The sequence below is a fragment of the Clytia hemisphaerica genome, unplaced genomic scaffold (assembly GCF_902728285.1).
Source record: "Clytia hemisphaerica strain Z4C2 unplaced genomic scaffold, Clytia hemisphaerica genome assembly, whole genome shotgun sequence".
Classification (NCBI taxonomy): domain Eukaryota; kingdom Metazoa; phylum Cnidaria; class Hydrozoa; order Leptothecata; family Clytiidae; genus Clytia; species Clytia hemisphaerica.
In genome coordinates this window covers 1,518,794-1,537,096 of record NW_027103587.1, presented here as the reverse complement: position 1 = coordinate 1,537,096, position 18,303 = coordinate 1,518,794, and the positions used below count along the sequence as shown (strand labels likewise).

Sequence of the window (18,303 nt, the reverse complement as noted above, 5' to 3'; positions counted from 1 at the left end):
GTATCTTTTTCACGACCCAGTACAGTATGTTTTGATTACTGAACTTTAAAGCAAATAATGGAATGGGTATCTCATTTCTTTGTATAAATATCAACTCAAACATCTAATTTATGAGAACAATTTGATAGCCTAAAAATCTTCTTAACATGTTCTTATTTTGATCCTTTAGGGGATATTTTTGACCATTTTCCTAAAAGATAGGGTGTTTTTGAGTCCAAAAAGCCTTAAAATGTTCTTAACATTTTGGCCAGCGAAGCCTTATGTTCTTATATAGTTTGTTCTTATTTAAAAAAACGTTTAAACCATGAATATAAGAACATTGTACAATGCTGCTTTACAATTGCATAGAGCTGGATGCTCGTATTCCCAGATCCAAGACTTCCTTTTTTTCTAAACATTTTTTGACTGACAGCACATTTTTCTAACGGTCGATGTTTATGTAATTCGTACTCTAGCATAGGATATTAAATAAGAGTTTGTATACAAAATTTCCATTACTAACATTACCTAATGATAACATTAAGTTTGCTATTGTTGTTAAGGGAAATTAAAAAACTGCAACATAGGCCTTCGTATGGAATATCTGATAGGAAAATTTGCAAGTTACATTTAACGATTAATTTATAATAATGCATGCTTAGTTTGCAAAAAAAGCTTTTCTAACATTACATCAGTGGTAAAACATTATGTAATGTTTGCCTTGCTTTGGGGACAGTGAAGAAGAACTCAATTTGCTATTCAAATGAAAAACAAAGTTCTCCGTTATGGATAATCCCATTACATAATGTTAGCCTCGATTTGAAGATAGCGCAATGACATCAAACAGAAACCGGATATTGAGTCGCAAAAACTGCATCAACCGAGAAATGAAAATATTTACACAAAATACTAATCGCGCACTGTTAACGTGTTAACGATATACAGACGTCAATATAGACATTTCCGATTATGAATTTCTTATTGTCGATTTAATATTTGCAAGAGACGCAAAGTTGCCACCACTCCTTAGTGGAACATAACACCGACCACCTGAAACGGGCGAATTTTCCTGAAAAGTTCCAAGGTTAGTTAGACCTACACGTTCTTTTGTAAGAGCAAAATCGTAAGAACTAAGGCTTCAGTGGCCAAAATTTTAAGAAGGTTTAGAACATAAATGGTGAATTAATAACATTATATAAACATTTTATACTTAAAACTCAAAAAGTTAAGAACATTTTGAATGTTTTTAGAAGCCTTATCGAGTTTTAATCCTAGAAATGTTCTTAGCGTGTTCTTATTTCCACCATTTGAGAATTTTTGTGCAATTTCCTAAAAAATTGGGTGTTTCAGAGTCCATAAAGCCTTAAAATCTAAGCTTGTTCTTGATTTGGCAATCAAAGCTTCGTGTTCTCATATAATCTGTTCTTATAAAAAACGTGTGGGATAGATTGATGCATTGACCTGACTTCTGGAGTGAGCTTTATATTATAAACCAGTTTGGTCTTGCAACACATCAGAAACTTAACATAAAACAAATCAAATTAATTAGTCAAAATGTCATAAAATGGTTTGGAATGATTGGAACTGGTATCGAATCACAGAAGTTGATAATAAAATAAAATGATCAACCTACGCCAGTATGATTGAAAGTGACAGACAAAATTAAGCAGATAAAAACATGAGATTCAAAACACTGTCAAAATCGACGTTTATTATAAACAATCTTGCTTTCTGACGTCAACTTGCTTTAGAATGACGCACCTACTCAATTACCTCTATCAAAAAGATTTGCATCGCATTTAAGGAAGCCTCGATGAGTATTAGTCTCTGTTTTTATAAAATCTAATAGAATCTCTACTCAAAATGTTAATTCGATCGAGAAAAATTTCATATTGATATTGGGGTATATGAATATGATGAAAAAATTTGTGCACTTTGTCACGCTTTACTGGCCAACGTGCCTGCTCATATGCACGCAAAAGTCGACTTGATGAGCATGTAACAAGGATAACGAAGCAAAGACTTCGACTATAATAAAACCATGTTAGAGGAAAACAATAAGAAATGGTCAAAATCTAGGATTTTCCCTATCGGAAATACATAGACGAGGGTCAAATAAATGACTAAATCAAGGATACATCTATCCACAGACACGTGTTTCGTCCTTCCCAGGACTCATCAGTACGGCTTGGGTAAGCGAGCATAGACTGCTGTTGTCACCAGAGTGCTCAAAACACTAAGTGTCGAGCTTTGCATAATCGCTTGTGGTGAACGGAGAAGCAGAGCTTGCTCCTCAACAGAGTCTATAGAGTGCTCAAAGAACCGAAGTTCTGAGCGTAATACATAATCAAGGATAGAGATTTTGAAAAGACAAACAAGGAACAAAATGTAATTAAAACAGAACAGAGTGGATATTCCATCCTTACTTTATCAATTATCTTGGTTTCACAAAGGTCATAGGTACATATATCTCACTAAAGAAATTGTGAGCGACCGTTGATGAATTGTAGGCAACATATTGCAAAAAAGAGTTAACAAAACTGCAGCTGTGGGATGCCTTTGAAGGCTAGACTTTTAGGAACCGGCATCTGATAACGGTATTGTGTCGAAAGCATTAATTTGTGCAAATTTTATGGATATATTAGTACGCATCTCCAGGAAATTATAAATACGTCAACTCATATATCTCGAGGCAGGTAGATAGGAAGATTAACAAAATTATTAGGAAGGAACCTGCAAGATGTAAAATGACATCATTTAATCACATGTTATCATATCATAAACACAATCCCGGATACCAAATACAGAAGCAACATGAGGGAGAGCGAAAGATTCTAATCTAGCCACAAAGTTTGCTGAATATGGCAATATCGCACACTCAATCATAGATCTCTTTAAACGCAACAATCTTTCAAGAAACAATAGATGTAATGATATCGAATTCACTGTGAAGAAGAGCGATGAAGATACGATTCCTTATAATAAAAGAGGATTCGACACACCTTCTTATTGTTAAAATTGCACGCCTTGAGATCAAACGTCTGGTAAATACATCCAAGGAACGATTACCCGGTAATGCTGTATAAGGCAATTTTTCATGGTGATTTTCATCGGTAATACTTCCAAGGTGTAAAGGACATCCTAAAAGCATTAAATAGGGCAAACAACAACATGATACCTGACTCTCGGATATCTAGAAATATATTGTTAGGATTTCCTTAGGATAATACATCGTATACACATCAAAATATACCAATGGCTCCAGAAATAATGTATCAGTGAACCCCTTAGATATTACACCATTTTCCGCACTTGTCTCTTAGTTTTATGAGAAAGAGGACAAAGTTCAAGCAAGAACCCTAACGAGAAAGAGAGACAGATTGAAAGAGCACCAGTTCTTTGACACTTGATGTAGAAATCTTCTTTCGACGCGCTAAAGCTCTGCAGGTTGGGAAAGTTTTAATCATCAAGGTTTGTTTTACGGAATTTCTCCAGACAGCGTAAAGGAATTCGCAGAGGGGGGCCGGAACCAAGCCCATGTTTTCGGGTATTGTCGGGTCTAACTGAAATATTTTCAGGTTTACACGAAAACATAGTCGGATCCGATTGGGATGTGTCACAATTAATCCGACTATCATTCCTCTACAATAAAATATTGCCTGCTTCTCTTGAGTATTAGCGTGGGCGGCAAATCCGCCATAAGAATACCAGAGGAGGTAACAGATCTGTAGCCTATGATAGACGTTGCGGCTTTCCTTCAACGTAACGAAAAGTCCCGGTTTTTGGTTAGGTGCTCGCTACCAGATACGCAAAGCTTTGGTAGCCTAGGTAGTACAGAAAACGTCAAAAGATGTCCAAAGAACCTTATGTACATCGAAACAACGTGGTGAGTGATAAAGTACACGCTTTTTAAGCTGTTTAATGAAGTCGGCTTTATCACCAGATTAGGGAAAATGTATAGCTCCAATAGGCAGATTAACCGACGACAAGGCACACGTCATTTTTAGGAACTCGACAAAAATGGTAACGGCGAATTCCGAAGAGACAAAAGATTCCTCATCAAGAAGCCTTTCAAAGAACACTCGTTATATGGAAATCTACATTACATCACTTGTAGCCAATAGAAAAGCTTCACCCTCATATGAAAAATTTTCAGTCAAAATTTCGCTGACATGTCAAACAGTTAATCTGCAGTTCAAATTAGCAAACGTGGCCTCAAAGAAGCCACATTTTTTAGACAGATGCATTACATCACTTGTTGTCAATCATGGGCCCCGTCAAGTTACTATTTTAAGCTGGTTTGAGACCAAATCAAACCACAAAAACTATTATTCTCCCCGATTAGATACCGTTTTAACCCTATTAGCCCCAGGCTTTTTTTACTTTTGTATCCCCAGGGGGGGGGTAGAATCTACCACCCTCGATTATTTTCGATCTAGAAGAGCTATGGCCATGAAATTTGGTACAATTTGGTACATGATACAATTTTCCAGGAAGAAAAAAAATTTGAAGGCGTCATTCAAAAACCGCTGACGTCTTCACATAATTTCCACCTGTCGGAAAAAAGCCCAGATATATGGTTTACTAAAGTGTCTATTACAGTCGAACCAATAAAGATATTTAGATTCTGTTTGAAGATTTGCAATTTCCATAAAGATTTTTTCTTAAAATCGATGCTGAAAATGAGTAAAATTTTTAAAATTTGATGACGTCATAAATGATGAAATAAATAAATGATACGTGTCAAAATTTGAAAATGATTGAATAAATAGTTCACAACCTATGACCCTAAAATTTAGCACAAGTACTCTTAATAAGATTTTATTAAAAGTCAGAAAGTTTCAAGTCGTTTGAAAATTTTTTCTCCGAGATATAAACAAAAGGGCTCCAGCGTGGTAGATTCTACCCCCCCCTGGGGCTAATGGGGTTAAGGTGTTTTGAGGGTGTAAAAAGTGAAAAAAATTTCTTCATCGCCCAACCATGGTGGGTGACATTTTTTTCCAAAATTCTGGCCCCCTCACTCAAAATGGCTCGCCGGGGCCCATGTCAATAGAAAAGCTTCATCCTCGTATAAAATTTTCTCACTGTGTAAGAATTTGCTGACACACACGTTTTTTTTTAAAGAAACTAGTTTTTACCAAGCAGTCTCAATGTTTCTTTAGAAATCGGCCTTTTGAGCCTTAAATGTTTCTTACATGTTTCTAAACTTTGGTAAGCTTAAAGGACGCATGTCGATAATACAATAGTCTAATAGGCTAATCTATGGTACTTTCCTATCTTCTATATTAATTTTCTGACTTTCTCAAGTGTTTCTAACTGTTATGTAAGTATTTTTCTGAAACTTTGCCTTGATTGGAAGGTTCTTGAAAAAAACCTATTAAAAAATGTTATTTTCTCATTCTCAGCCTCAGCATGTTTCTTAATTTTAGGCATTCTGTGCCTCATGTTTCTTAAAAGTGTGTTTCTTAAAAACAAAAACGTGTATCATGCAGTTAATCTGCAGCGCAAATTAACAAACGTGGCCACAAAGAACCCACATTTTTTGGAAATCTACATTACATCATTTGTAACCAATAGAAAGACTTCATCCTCGTATGAAAAGTTTTCAGTCAAAATTTTGCTGACATTTAAAACAGTTAATCTGCAGTGCAAATTACAAAGCGTGGCCTCAAGGGACCTTTCGCGGACTCCACATTTTTTGGACAGATACATTACATCATTTGTAACCAATAGAAAGGCTTCATTCTCGTAAAGGAGATTGTAAAAAAATTTCAGTTATTAGTGGGCGAAGAATTCGCTGACATATCATACAGTTAATCAGTAGTGCAAATTAACAAACGTGGCCTCAAGGAGGAATTTTAAGAGGGTAGAAGAAAGGGAAAATGTTGGAATTATGCAATATATAAATCAAGCCGAAACACGAGAATCGTTTCGTACTCGTTAAGGTGACTACCTATTATTAAAAACACATTTGTCAAATACCTTGATTACTTTTTACTGACAGATCAACAAATTGGGTTTAAGATTGGAATTCTTTATGTTAATTAATGTTTCTTCACCTTAAATCGTATGATTTCTATAGAGATGATGTCAAGGGGAATAAAAATCTGTAGTACTTTAAAGTCTAGCCATTTCCTCCTGCCTGTAGTGTGGTTCATTAACATTTTAGCCTTTCGTCGTCTATATTTCAAAACAGTTGATATTTTTCACCTGATATTTTATTTATCCAATTACTCTTGACTGGGTCAAATTACAAATCGCAAAATTAGTTTATTATAAGCACATTGATTGACTAGATGTTATCGGAATAGAGTCCTCCTCAGTCCTCAACTCGAACCTCTATAACTCGGATAAGTTTTCTCTTACCCTCAGTTAACAATGCCTTTTAAACCTTACTCCATAATTCGAAATTTCCTTAAATCGAACCCACTGGAGACCCACTGTAGCAGCAAATTATTACTATCAAACCAAAATAAAGAACATATTATTGTAGCGTAAGACATATATACCAAAACCGCAACACTTTGATCTAACAAAAAAATGTCCCTGGCAAAGATAAAAGGTAAAAACTGTTTCTATATCACAATTCAGCTCAGTGTGCTCTGTATCATTATAGGATCTTTTCGTCTACAATTTAATGTCTAAGGGAAATCCTAAAGGTCTAAGGGAAATCCTAAAGATATTCCTAGATATCTTTAAATCATATACCTTAAGGGAAGAATTTTTCGCGAGAAGAAATTTTCGCGGAATTTAATTTCGCGAATCAGAGTTTCAAAATGGCAAATTTCGCGGAATTTAATTTCGCGAATGAGCCGATTTTAAAAGTTTCACGGAATTTAATTTCGCGATTGAGAAGAATTTATCAACTAAGATTAACTTTGAAGCATCACGGAGGTGTTTATATTTGTTTATATTTGATAAAATACACCTTATAATGCTTAAAAATCAATCGTGTCCATCTTTTTTGGTAATACCTGGTCAAAAACAACAAAATAAAAAAAAAATAAAAAAAAAACCAATTTCGCGGAATTTAATTTCGCGAATTACACCCAAATTCGCGAAATTAAATTCCGCGAATATTTCTTCCGCGAAAATTTCTTCTCGCGAAAATTTCTTCCCTTAAGGTATAGTAATGTTTGCCCTATTTAATGGTTTTAGGATGTCCTTTACACCTTGGACGAATTACCGATACGATATAAATATATTGCCTTCGCAGGTAGTATCTACTGAGCTTTTTTGTAGATATTGTTGATAAAACCGAGTCTCGATAAAACTAAAATAAAATTGCATATAGTAGGTTTCCTTCCTTGGATGCGCAGAGGTGGAAGAGGGAAGAAGGAAAGAAAGGTGCTCGATTTCTCGTTTATAAAAACAAAATTAGTAAGTTATTCAATATCAAAACATTAGCAACCGACCAACTTTAAATACAAAGCACACGGTAACTTTGAATGAAAATTTCAGGGTTTAAATTTTCAGAGTCAAAAAAAAGTTTTTATTGTTTTCAAAATTCCGCGTAGCTTCTGATTGGTCAAGTGCTGAAATTGAATTGTAATATCACGTGACATAGGTAGGATTTCCTAACCACGGCAGAACTTTTAGCAAAAGCACGATATCTAACCCTTCGGGCTTCTAGAACCCCATAGGGATTCAGGTGCCGAATGGGTTGATAAATCTATTTGACGTCACCCCTGAAAAATTTGACCCATGGGAAAAATTTTTGTATTTGACGTTCAAATTTGCCTAAAAACACGAATAAATTTTGGTGAGCCCTAGTTGAGTTGATAGCCCTGGATATAAGAACATTTCTAGGTACCAGTTGCCAGTACCCTTGTTTCTGCAAAGGGGGTGTTGCAATTACAAAGTACAAACACTACGAATGTAGAAACTTTAGGGTTTGTTTTTTCTCGAGTCAAATGGAAACGAGGAAACGTAGAAAAGTCAGCCTGAATTAATATTATCTTTTCACCATATCTTTCTTCAGATAATTACATTCTGGTAAAAGTAGATAATAGAATACCAAGGTCCAGTTAAAGCCCCCAAGGACATGTTTTCTTATCAATTGTATCTGTTTATAAGGAACTCATTACTAGTCTATTGTTTGTGCACGTTTTCTTCATTAACCATCTACCATCACCATCATCCTTCCATGCGGTGTATATTCACTAACGGTTATTAGATCAGTCGTTAACAGAATATTGTGTTCTTTATAATTATGTTATTGATCGATCGATTGAAGTTGTTTTCTTTATCAATGTGTTCATATAATCAATAAAGGTCCTTTTCAGGGTCAATTGCTTTCTCGTATCATGATTCCAAAAACTTGAGTTCCCCTCCAGCGAATATAATTCAAAACTGTCGAATTCAACAGCCAATAAATTCCCGAAAAGACTTCTTAGCCATATAGACAGATAATGCATTTTCTTTAAGTTTTTGGTTTGATAAAAAAAATAATTAACAACAAAAGCAATGTCCAAAGGTTTTTGTATGGTGTAAATGTCATCCAAAAATCTATACATTTGGTAGATTTTCGAGAATCTTATCTATTAGTAATGTATAAGATAGAATACCTCAACAATTTTTCACGTTCCTCCATCCCAACTTTTCATTAGATGATTTCAGGTCAACTTTTTAGGTCTCGTAGAAACTTTTCTCTTGAAGGTGGTAGTTGAGTGAATCTCTCGATCCACGATTGTTTGGAGTGGACATCGTAAAATTTGTAATAAATCACGTCATCTCGCAATTCCTAGGGAAAATGATAAAATATAAATCAGTATGAGATTTCAATCTCTTTTCTCTTCAAAGTATTGATAGAAATCGACCTGAATTAAACTTTATCGGAAATGAAAATCGATCTTGAAGTAAAAATTCATTTGATAATGATTTGGCAAGCCTGGATATCCTAGCTGTATTCTATCCTTTTTATTTTTGCTATTTACAGTTTGGTTTACCTAGATGGTCGTAAAATTTTCAGCTTTGCGCAGTAATTGAATCGGCAAAGTACGTAATAGTTCGGGAGATTGCATAGAATGACAGCGCTGCGAAATGCCGCAACTTTAGCGTTGTCGAATTCCGCAGCGTTGTCAAATATCGCAGCTTTTCCGCTGTCAAATTTGACAACGCTTGCTTTTGAACCAAGAACGGGCTCACAGGGTGACAAACGGAGTCTCAAAACAAAATCATGTGCATTTTGTAGACCATTCCCAAAGTAAATTCTTTACCCTAGGATTTAAATTTCCTACCAAGAAATTTTTCACAATCATCCTTGGCAGTAAGGCTACTTTATTCAAAAAAGCGCTAATTTGTTCATAAGAGCGAGATTTTGCCTGATTTTGCTTGTGATTTAATGAAAAATGCTCGGTTATTCATAATTTTCAATCACAGGCTTCGATTGGAAGCATTGCGTAGAAAAGCAACGCACCTGTTACGCAGCCCGTGGAAGCGTCGCGAAAAATCGCAACGTTACGGAAATTTGCAGCGCTGTCATTCTATGCAACTTGCCGAACTGGTAAGCGCTAAAAAAATAATTTCACAACATGGATATCAAGGCTATGACTTGGGATACCCGACCTTGTCATATTCTAGTTTAGAGGAAACTTGTGCAATGTAAAATTGAAGATCGACATCATCATTTACTGACCCCACCCCAAAGCAGTGACGTCATTGATCAGAAAAGAGTGCTAATATTATCTAATCAACTCTTACTTAATTTGTTATCAACAATCATATATTTATTACAAGTCGAAGTTTATTTTTCGCAAATTTTGATATTGTCCTATTATTCCAAACTTCCGAAAGTTGTTATCTCATATAGGGTCTTAGTGCAGAAAGCTTCTGTCGAAGGAAAAGTTTTTTAAAAAGTTAACTCTACTGTAGAGTCTGCAAGAGGCTTATCTTTCCCTTAAACTTTTTACAGTAATCAAACTCAGCTCATATCGACCCCAATCAAATGCTAGTGTCTTTAACCCGTCTTATGACAACAAGGCCATAAAGTATTCCCCTTAAAATTTCTCAAATAAATTTGACCAATAGAGAGGTGCATCTTAAATGAGTTTTATGCGTATAAATGTCGTTTAAAAATAACGCTCGCAGAATTTCAAAGTAAAGGTAAATCAAAATTTGAAATTCTTAAGATATTTGGTATTAATGATGACATATTTTCGGGCGCGTTTCCGTCAAATTGATCTGGTCGGTTCTGGATGAATTTCTCGAATCTACAGAATCAACAAAAAGAATCTTCCATAAAACGATCTCAAGATTACTTAAAGGAACATACAACCAGATACAACATACCGTGTCTTGAAGAGTAAGAATACCATTTAACATAGATCTACGTTCTTTTAAAATCTCTTCTGTCTCATCCTAAAAATTGGAATTAAACAATTGAAATTCAAATTGTAGAACTAGTAGAGGTATTCCTCATTCATTCATACTATGTTCATACACATTTTGTGCGGTAATGATGTACATCGTTGTACAAAAGATCAGAAACAGCTAATGATAAAATTTAGATAAGATCCCAAGAAATTTTTTCGGCACATATCAGGATTTGGCGACCGGGAAATTTTGTCTCTTTCAAAAATCTGGCTCCAGGAACATTTGAGCATTACCATTATTGCATCACTGTATAAAAAAATTAGAAAAATGGAATGATCCAATTCCGATAAAAACTTGCAACTAACGGAAGGACGGACGGACGAATGAACATACAAAGGTTAATCTATAGGACCCCCCCCCCTCCTTCAGGTAGGTCCAAAAGTTGATCTCCATTAAAGATAACCTTGTTAACTTTGAAGCCAGAGAACAGATTTTTAAAAAGAAATTTCTAACAAGAAAGTGACACAATTTAACTGGGATACTGAGATCTGATAAACTCTTCCCTCATTTATGCACTACCATGGGACCCCCCCCCAGGAAAATGAGGAATCAACTTTTGTCCTGGAGGGGAAGTGAATATTTTCACCTTGATGGGGAGGGGGACTAATGCAAATGGGATTTTAGGATATTTTACGGGAAGTGGGGGTAGAAATTGCATAAGTTAGATAGGCGGGGGTAGAAGACGAAATGGGGTTTTGATGGTGGTTCAGATGGGGGACCTGAAAAAACCTGGAGGACACCATGTACACTACAGTACTCTTTAAAAAAACTGGTAAATTTTTAGGAATAAAGATATGTCGAGGTGTCTTGCTAGAAATGTTACCTTTGGAGTTTCATCGCTGGTTTGAGCATTGAAAATGAATTGTACCAAGTGGTGAATTGCGATAACATAGAATAAGGGACACCAACTTTTGCTGAAAACAGAAGTGTATATATTCAATTGTAAGCTACCTGACTAAAACTTAAATTTAAACGAAAGAGTGTATAAAAGTACGGGTTTCTATGAAAACATATTTCATATTCATCAGTCTTTTATAAGATGAATACACGCTTTTTTTTATAAGAATGGTGTGAATCCATTTCATCATGGATATTCTTAACTTTTTTGGGAAAATCATCCTAAAATATTCTTACAGCACATTCTTAAGTTAGGATCCTAATTCATACTAGATTTAACATTTAGTACATACGTCTCAAACATAAAATGGCACTTTAATAAAAGGAGTGAGCCTAACTTGGGGATAATTGATAAATTATAATTGAAAATGCTCTTAAAATGGCATTCTTAGCTTTAGTAGCAAAATACCATGATGGTGATATTCTTAGTATTTTCTTAGTTTTTTGGCCATTTTCATCATGGACTTTCTTATAAAGTGTATTCTTATTAAAAAAAAGCGTGTAGCTACTTTGACTGCGTTAATATTTCTCAACTACCGGTATTTTACTGAAGGGAAAACCTCTTCTTTTTATTCTGGAGATTGAGAAAAATATCTGATCTTGGGAATAATTTTCAACAATAAAACGGTGATAATCCGAAACTCTTGGGTGGGAAATGAAGCCACGACCAGCGTGGTTTTCACACAAACGCCAGATTGAACGTAAAATCAATCGCCAGATTTTGAAAAAAATTGTCGCACGAAAAAATGAGAAAATGCTAGATACAATCCGCCATTCTAAATGCGGCGCAAATATTAAGCTTTCACTCCTTCTTGCTTGAGAAATGATCACGATAACAGCAATAAATTTTTTAGGGTTTGGATATCAGGGTCTGAAAAGACCCTTCGTAGAAACACCACCCCTTTTTAAAGGCATTCTTTTAGTCCCTTAAAATAAAGGAGAAGTAACCGTTATGCTAGTTAGCACTCAGGAAGAAACTCCATGGGCTTGCAGGTTCAATCACTTACCTCAACCGCTTGGCGATAAAGGTGCGATAGTATAATCGTATCATTTCCATGTTTTCACTTTCCGATGCCAAGAAACTCTTGATGTTCAACACGACCTTAACAAAGAAAAAATAATATTCCGAGTGAAATCACCCTTGTATCTACGATGAAAATTATCTTCGTGCTTCTATCGAAATTTAGTCAAATTTGGTTAGAGATTACGAAAAAAATTATCAAATTCTTGTGTCTAAAGCTACCCCAAAGAGGGTTACTAGTTTACTAAAGGTGCGAGTGACGTCAAATAACTGATCATTGTCATTGCATTGGCTTACTAAGCAAATATCATGCTCAATCCTGGAAAAAGTTTTGATTGAATAAGGTGTATTTATGATCAATCTTCGACACCAACTATTTCGTTCAATCACAAAAACGAAGGCTGTGTGTGGCAGTTAAACAACCTACGCCGTTAGCCTAAGACAGCATAAAACGAAGGACTGAGTGGGGAACAAACTAAATAGATTGATTGCAAACCGCGTATGGTCTGAAGTGTAATTCTGCTAGAAGCGAATGCAAACTACCTTATCGGTGTTGAAAATTCGTCGGTGAAAAGATTCCTCGGTAAGCGACAAATAGTTTTGCCGAACAATTTTTAATGTCATCGGTATTTTAGAAAAATTAGCCTGAAAAACGCAAATTACTGCATTTCCATTAGTTTCTGTTGCAATCATTTGCCTTAACCCAACTCCAACCTTTTTTTATTTTTGTAGCCCCAGGGCGGGGGTAGAATCTACCACCCTATTATTTTTGATCTAGAAAGCTATGGCAATGAAAATTGGTACAGATGTTCTCCATCATGACACAAACTTCCAAGAAGAAAAAATTTTTCATGTCGTCATCCAAAAAGCGATGACGTCATCACAAAATTTCCTTCTGTCGGAAAAAAGCAAAAATGTATTGTTTACAAAAATGTCTCTCACTGTCGAAGCAATAAAGATATTGAGATTATTACCGGTTTTGCATTTTTCATTAAGATTTTTAGTTAAAAGCGATGCTGAAAATGAGTACAATTTTCAAAAATTGATGACGTCATAAATAATGACGTCATCATCTTCAAATTTGTTTTTAAACTTTTTTTAAATTACATTGTTAATACCTATCACCTGTCAATATTTGAATACGATTGGATTAATACTTCAGAAGTTATCGCAAATTTAAAATTTTGAGTTTTAAACGATTTTGGCGATTTGCACAAAATACTCTTAATAAGATTTTATTAAAAGTCAGAAAGTTTCAAGCCATTTCAAAATTTTTCTCCGAGGCATGAACAAAAGAATACGAGCGTGGTAGATTCGACCCCCCCCCCCCTGGGGCTAATAGAATAGGGTTAAGTAGCACACTAATAAAAAAATTAGCGTTATAGTATTCAATTTCTGACGAAAATATGCCAAAAATCATTAGGTAAAAAATTTCGACACATTTTCTACCGATACCTTATCAAAAGATCCACCAAACCAAAACCCTGATTTCAAAGAGACTTCTACGAATCTAAGCTTGAAAACGCAAAATTTTGGAGAAGTGTTTCTTCAAGGTACGGAGTCATTTAGATGATATAGGTCCGGAACATGAATAGGCTGCGCGCATCCCCCTGATATGTTTTGTTTTAGGGGATGCATATCGTGTATAAAATTCTCGTCAGACAGTTTCCCTCGTCTTTGTGTTTTAGAGTTTTAGAAACTCGAGCAGTAAGTTTTAAACGAGAGATCTTTAAACTTCATTAAATTTGAATTAAAAATTTGAATGACTGTTATTACAAGACTGTTAATACAATCATTGGATTTGTAAACCTTTTCAAGAAAATTTGGGGTTTAAATCTCGGACGGGAACTTTATACACGATATGCACCCCCTATATCATATAAGGAGGTTTAAGAACCAAACAGCGAAAAAGCATATGGGCGCAGATGGAAATAGCGGTCGGATGAAGTCTTGAATATGAGGTGAATTTGAAAGGCTGTACATACTTGTATTGCGCACGGACTAAACAGTGAAAGAAAGAGGCTGTGTACGAACTGACTGTTTGATGTTTTGATGCAATGGATATAAGCTGAACAGAACAGGGGAATAGAAATGGGATTTTTTGATCGTCACATTAACAGTGCTCAGCTGTCAACAAAATATCGATACAATTCTCATTTAAAAAAGGAACTAGTTTTTAGCTATAACTCGGAGCAATTACAGCAGAGAAAATCGACCAATTACGAAAATTTTCAACAAACTCTTCGTAGGTGTACAAAACAAATAATCAAAACACCCTCAAAGTTAATTACTAACCCAGGTGCCCAAATTTATGTTATAAACTATATGCGGTCAAAAGTCGGTTATTTTTGTCTTCAGAATTAAATTGATTTCAGAAATAAATTCGACTTTGTTGGTGGTTAAAGCTATCAAAAACAATTAAATTCATTTGTCAAACAAAAAGCTCTATAACCTTGCAGTATCTAAATCACTGAAATGTAGTTCTAAATTTAAGTACAAAAACCAAATACAATTTAAGAGCAATTGGGTTTTCAACCAACAAAAGGAGACATTTGGCGATTGTCCAAAATCGTTTTCGAGCAATCAAAATGATTATTAAAAAAGTGCAAAAACACTAGCAACCACCTTATGTAATACATTGTTAACCTTTTGCATTACACGTTTTTTTATAAAAACATTCAACATTCTTTAAGACTTTGGATGTTCTGAACTTTTTGAGCTTTAGGCCTAAAAATGTTCTTAAAATGTTCTTACATTTTCTCCATTTTCTCCATTTTCTGAGCATTTTTGTTAATTTTCCTAAGAAATTGGGTGTTTTATACTCAAAGCCTTAAAACGTTCTTAACTTGTTCTTAACATTTTGGCCACCGAAGCTTTATGTTCTTATATAGTTTGTTCTTAAAAAAGCGTGTATCCTTCTGAGTGGTGAATTCCCCTGTAACCGACATGTTCCAAATATTTTCCAAACATTGATTTTTGAGGAAGATGTTTGATGATCTTCCTCAAAAATCAAAGTTTGGAAAATATTTGGAGCATGTCGGTTACAGGGGAATTCACCACTTTGGTAAAATACCCTGATTGAGCTTAGATGGAAAACCCAGGTGCCAACATTACTGGCCAAATCCATCTTCTATACAAACCAACAAAAAAATAGAAACAAGTGGTTGGTATAAATGATATGATAATGTGTTCAGTTGAAAGTTTTTTTCCAAGGAAATTCTTATACCCTCATTTCTCAGGATACTATTGGGTTCCAGGGGGTAAGACATTGGGCTGCGCGCGTCCCTGAAATGTTTTTGTTATCAGGGATATGATTCAGATTCGAAAAACCCTTCAACTTATTTTGTGGTTTGAACCTTTTTATTCAATGTTTGTCATAATTTTGAATAAGAAAACAAAGTTTATAATCTTGCGTACAATATTATTTATATTCACTGAAATGATATTGACGTCAATCAACCCCATCACCAAAAATCTTGCTTTGCTTGATTGATTGATAAACGAACATGATTTTGAAGGCAAAAACGAATAAGATGTGTTGAAAATACTACTGATCAATTAAAAACACAACCAACTCACCTTATCCAAGGGGATACGAAAGATTCAACTCAAGGGCGTACGAAAGATTCAACTCACCTTATTCAGGGGCGTACGAAAGATTCAACTCACCTTATTCAGGGGCGTACGAAAGATTCAACTCACCTTATTCAGGGGCGTAGGAAAGATTCAACTCACCTTATTCAGGGGCGTACGAAAGATTCAACTCAAGGGCGTACGAAAGATTCAACTCACTTTATTCAGGGGCGTAGGAAAGACACGAAGTATAGAAGAATGTTCAGTCCAAAGAATTCTTCTGTATTTGACGTCATGACATAATTGCGTCGGGAACAGTAAGACGTTGGCGAACAACGAATCACCGTACGATGCCGACAGATATTGCTCGATCAAACTCTTATATCTGAAGAAAAATTGATTCAATGAAGTATGTAATTTGTGTTATTCAGATAAACAATATTTTAAGATATACGTATGAGGCTGAAATTATTGCTAAAAAGCCTTACTCTAAGATCCCGAATAGTAGGGAGTTCGAAATTGTACCTCTAAAAACCCATAATAAGTTAATTTAAAGGCGAAAACAGGCTATTTTTAGAGCAATTCAGCTTGTGATCGCTGACAATCTTTTTGCAAAAAGTAAGCAAACGGATAATGGGGTCCTAATAAGAAGGGGAGGGTCAGTAGCGTGGCAAACTGGGGAGACAATTTTAGAAGATCTTGATTTTGGCGCCCCCTATGAAAATTAAATATTTTGTAAAAAATAACGCGAGCGAAGCGAGCACGAAAATTTTTGGGTATTTTCTCTCTTTTTGCCGAAAACTGCCATATCTAAGGTGTAAAAGAGCAAAGGGGCGCCGAAATTAGTAATTTAGAGGCGTCTTCTTGCACCCTTTGAATTTCGGCGCCCCTTTGAAAAACCTCTGCTGGGGGGGGGGGCATTTGCCAAAAAACAGCTTAGCTAAAGATGTTACATAAAAAAACAACCTTGATACTAAACGAAAACAAAGAAGCCTTACATATCGTAGAAAGACGTGATACCAGGGATTTTTTCTTCCAAATTCAAGTAAGATAGGAATGCATTTGATGAGTAAACAGCCAATAAGGAGGTCAACAGGTCACGAACCGTCTCCTCACTGTACAAGTCTCCCTCTGGAAAAGAAAAAAGAAAACGTAAATTCGATATCGCCTTGTAAGTAAACTTGATAATAATGATTAATCAGAATGAAAGTCTTTGTACAAATAGTAGAGAAAACATCCCCCACCTTGCCCGATGATGGAAGAAGAATCTCTCGAAACGTAGCCAAACGTAAATCTCCTGATTCAAGCCACGATAAGTTTCCAATGTGATCGTCTTGTTTCTCAGACTCACGCACAAAATAAACATATTTTGTTTGCTTTTATTAGCCCGCTAATCTTTAGACTTCACTATTTCTTGATTGAGAAAGGTTGAATATCCTCTCCTAGTCCCTTCATGGCTTTACACTCAATGAATTCTTTTTGGTGTATCAGTGCCAGACTATTATCCAACTCTGATACTCCTTCCTTAATTAGTGTAGTGTGTGCGCGACGGGTGAGGGATTAAATGATTCAGAATGTATCAGACAACTTTCCGTGATATGACAAATGGTAGATGGAATAGACCAGGTTCAGACGTTGCGTTCTCCTATTACTCTGGTATGGTGTTTGTTACGAATAGGAAGTGTTCAAACTGGTTTCAAAACGTTTAGGAGCAGTTGCATTTCGATGAAAATAGTGGAACGAAAGCGTTTCGAAATTTGTTTTGCTTTGAAACTTTTGGAAAAAACAGTATTTGGGGACGTTTCGTTTCGGAGCGATACAAAACTTTGAACATGGTCTGGGAGTGCTTAAAAATCAAGTATAGGGACAACTGATTTAACTGATATTCCCAAGGCGGATCGGTGGCTACCCACGCTAAAGCTTTAAAGGAGCGGGCCATTTTCCCATCGGAGAGGAAAGATAGTCGGCCTTTGATGTGTCGCATCCCAAACGGGTTCAACTACCCTTACTCGTAAGATATTTCGATTTGACCCATCAATCCGAGGACAAAAACGAGGACTTGGGTCTAGGCCTTCTGCTGCAAAATCCTTGGCGTGGCCTTGCAAAATACCGTAATCTTAACCTTCCAGATGTTAATATTTTCCCGACCTTCAGAGCTTTAGAATGTCGGATTTATATTCCTACATCTCGGGGTGCCAGGTAAATAACGGGCTTACCTGTTAAGAAAACACACATCAATCTTGTCAATCGCAACGTTTCGGATACATCTGCTAGTAGTGCGGGTCTGGTCACTTCCAACAGTAAAATGTACTGCAAACAATCTTGCAACAAGCGGAATGCATCAGACGATGCTCTCGAAATTACTTTACCGGAAAACTCTCTTAAAACAAAATCAAGAAATGAGAGATTCAACTTTTGAATAAAAATCCTAATACTTTTCGCACTTTCGCATTACATGT

The 18,303-nt window shown here is 35.6% G+C and overlaps 1 protein-coding gene across 1 annotated transcript in view; it reads right to left on the bottom strand.

The window, feature by feature from the left end:
* Positions 1–7,935: 7,935 nt before the first annotated feature.
* Positions 7,936–18,303, bottom strand: part of LOC136801451 (RNA polymerase II-associated protein 1-like) — a 32,680-nt gene continuing 22,312 nt past the window's right edge. The window contains exons 20-26 of the mRNA XM_067058098.1: positions 18,061–18,224; positions 16,843–16,975; positions 16,064–16,229; positions 12,258–12,352; positions 11,177–11,267; positions 10,270–10,338; positions 7,936–8,722 (exon numbers count right to left, since the gene is read on the bottom strand). Of these exons, the coding sequence (XP_066914199.1) occupies positions 8,600–8,722; positions 10,270–10,338; positions 11,177–11,267; positions 12,258–12,352; positions 16,064–16,229; positions 16,843–16,975; positions 18,061–18,224 (841 nt within the window). The 3' untranslated portion in view covers positions 7,936–8,599. The remainder of the gene's footprint in view (positions 8,723–10,269; positions 10,339–11,176; positions 11,268–12,257; positions 12,353–16,063; positions 16,230–16,842; positions 16,976–18,060; positions 18,225–18,303) is intronic.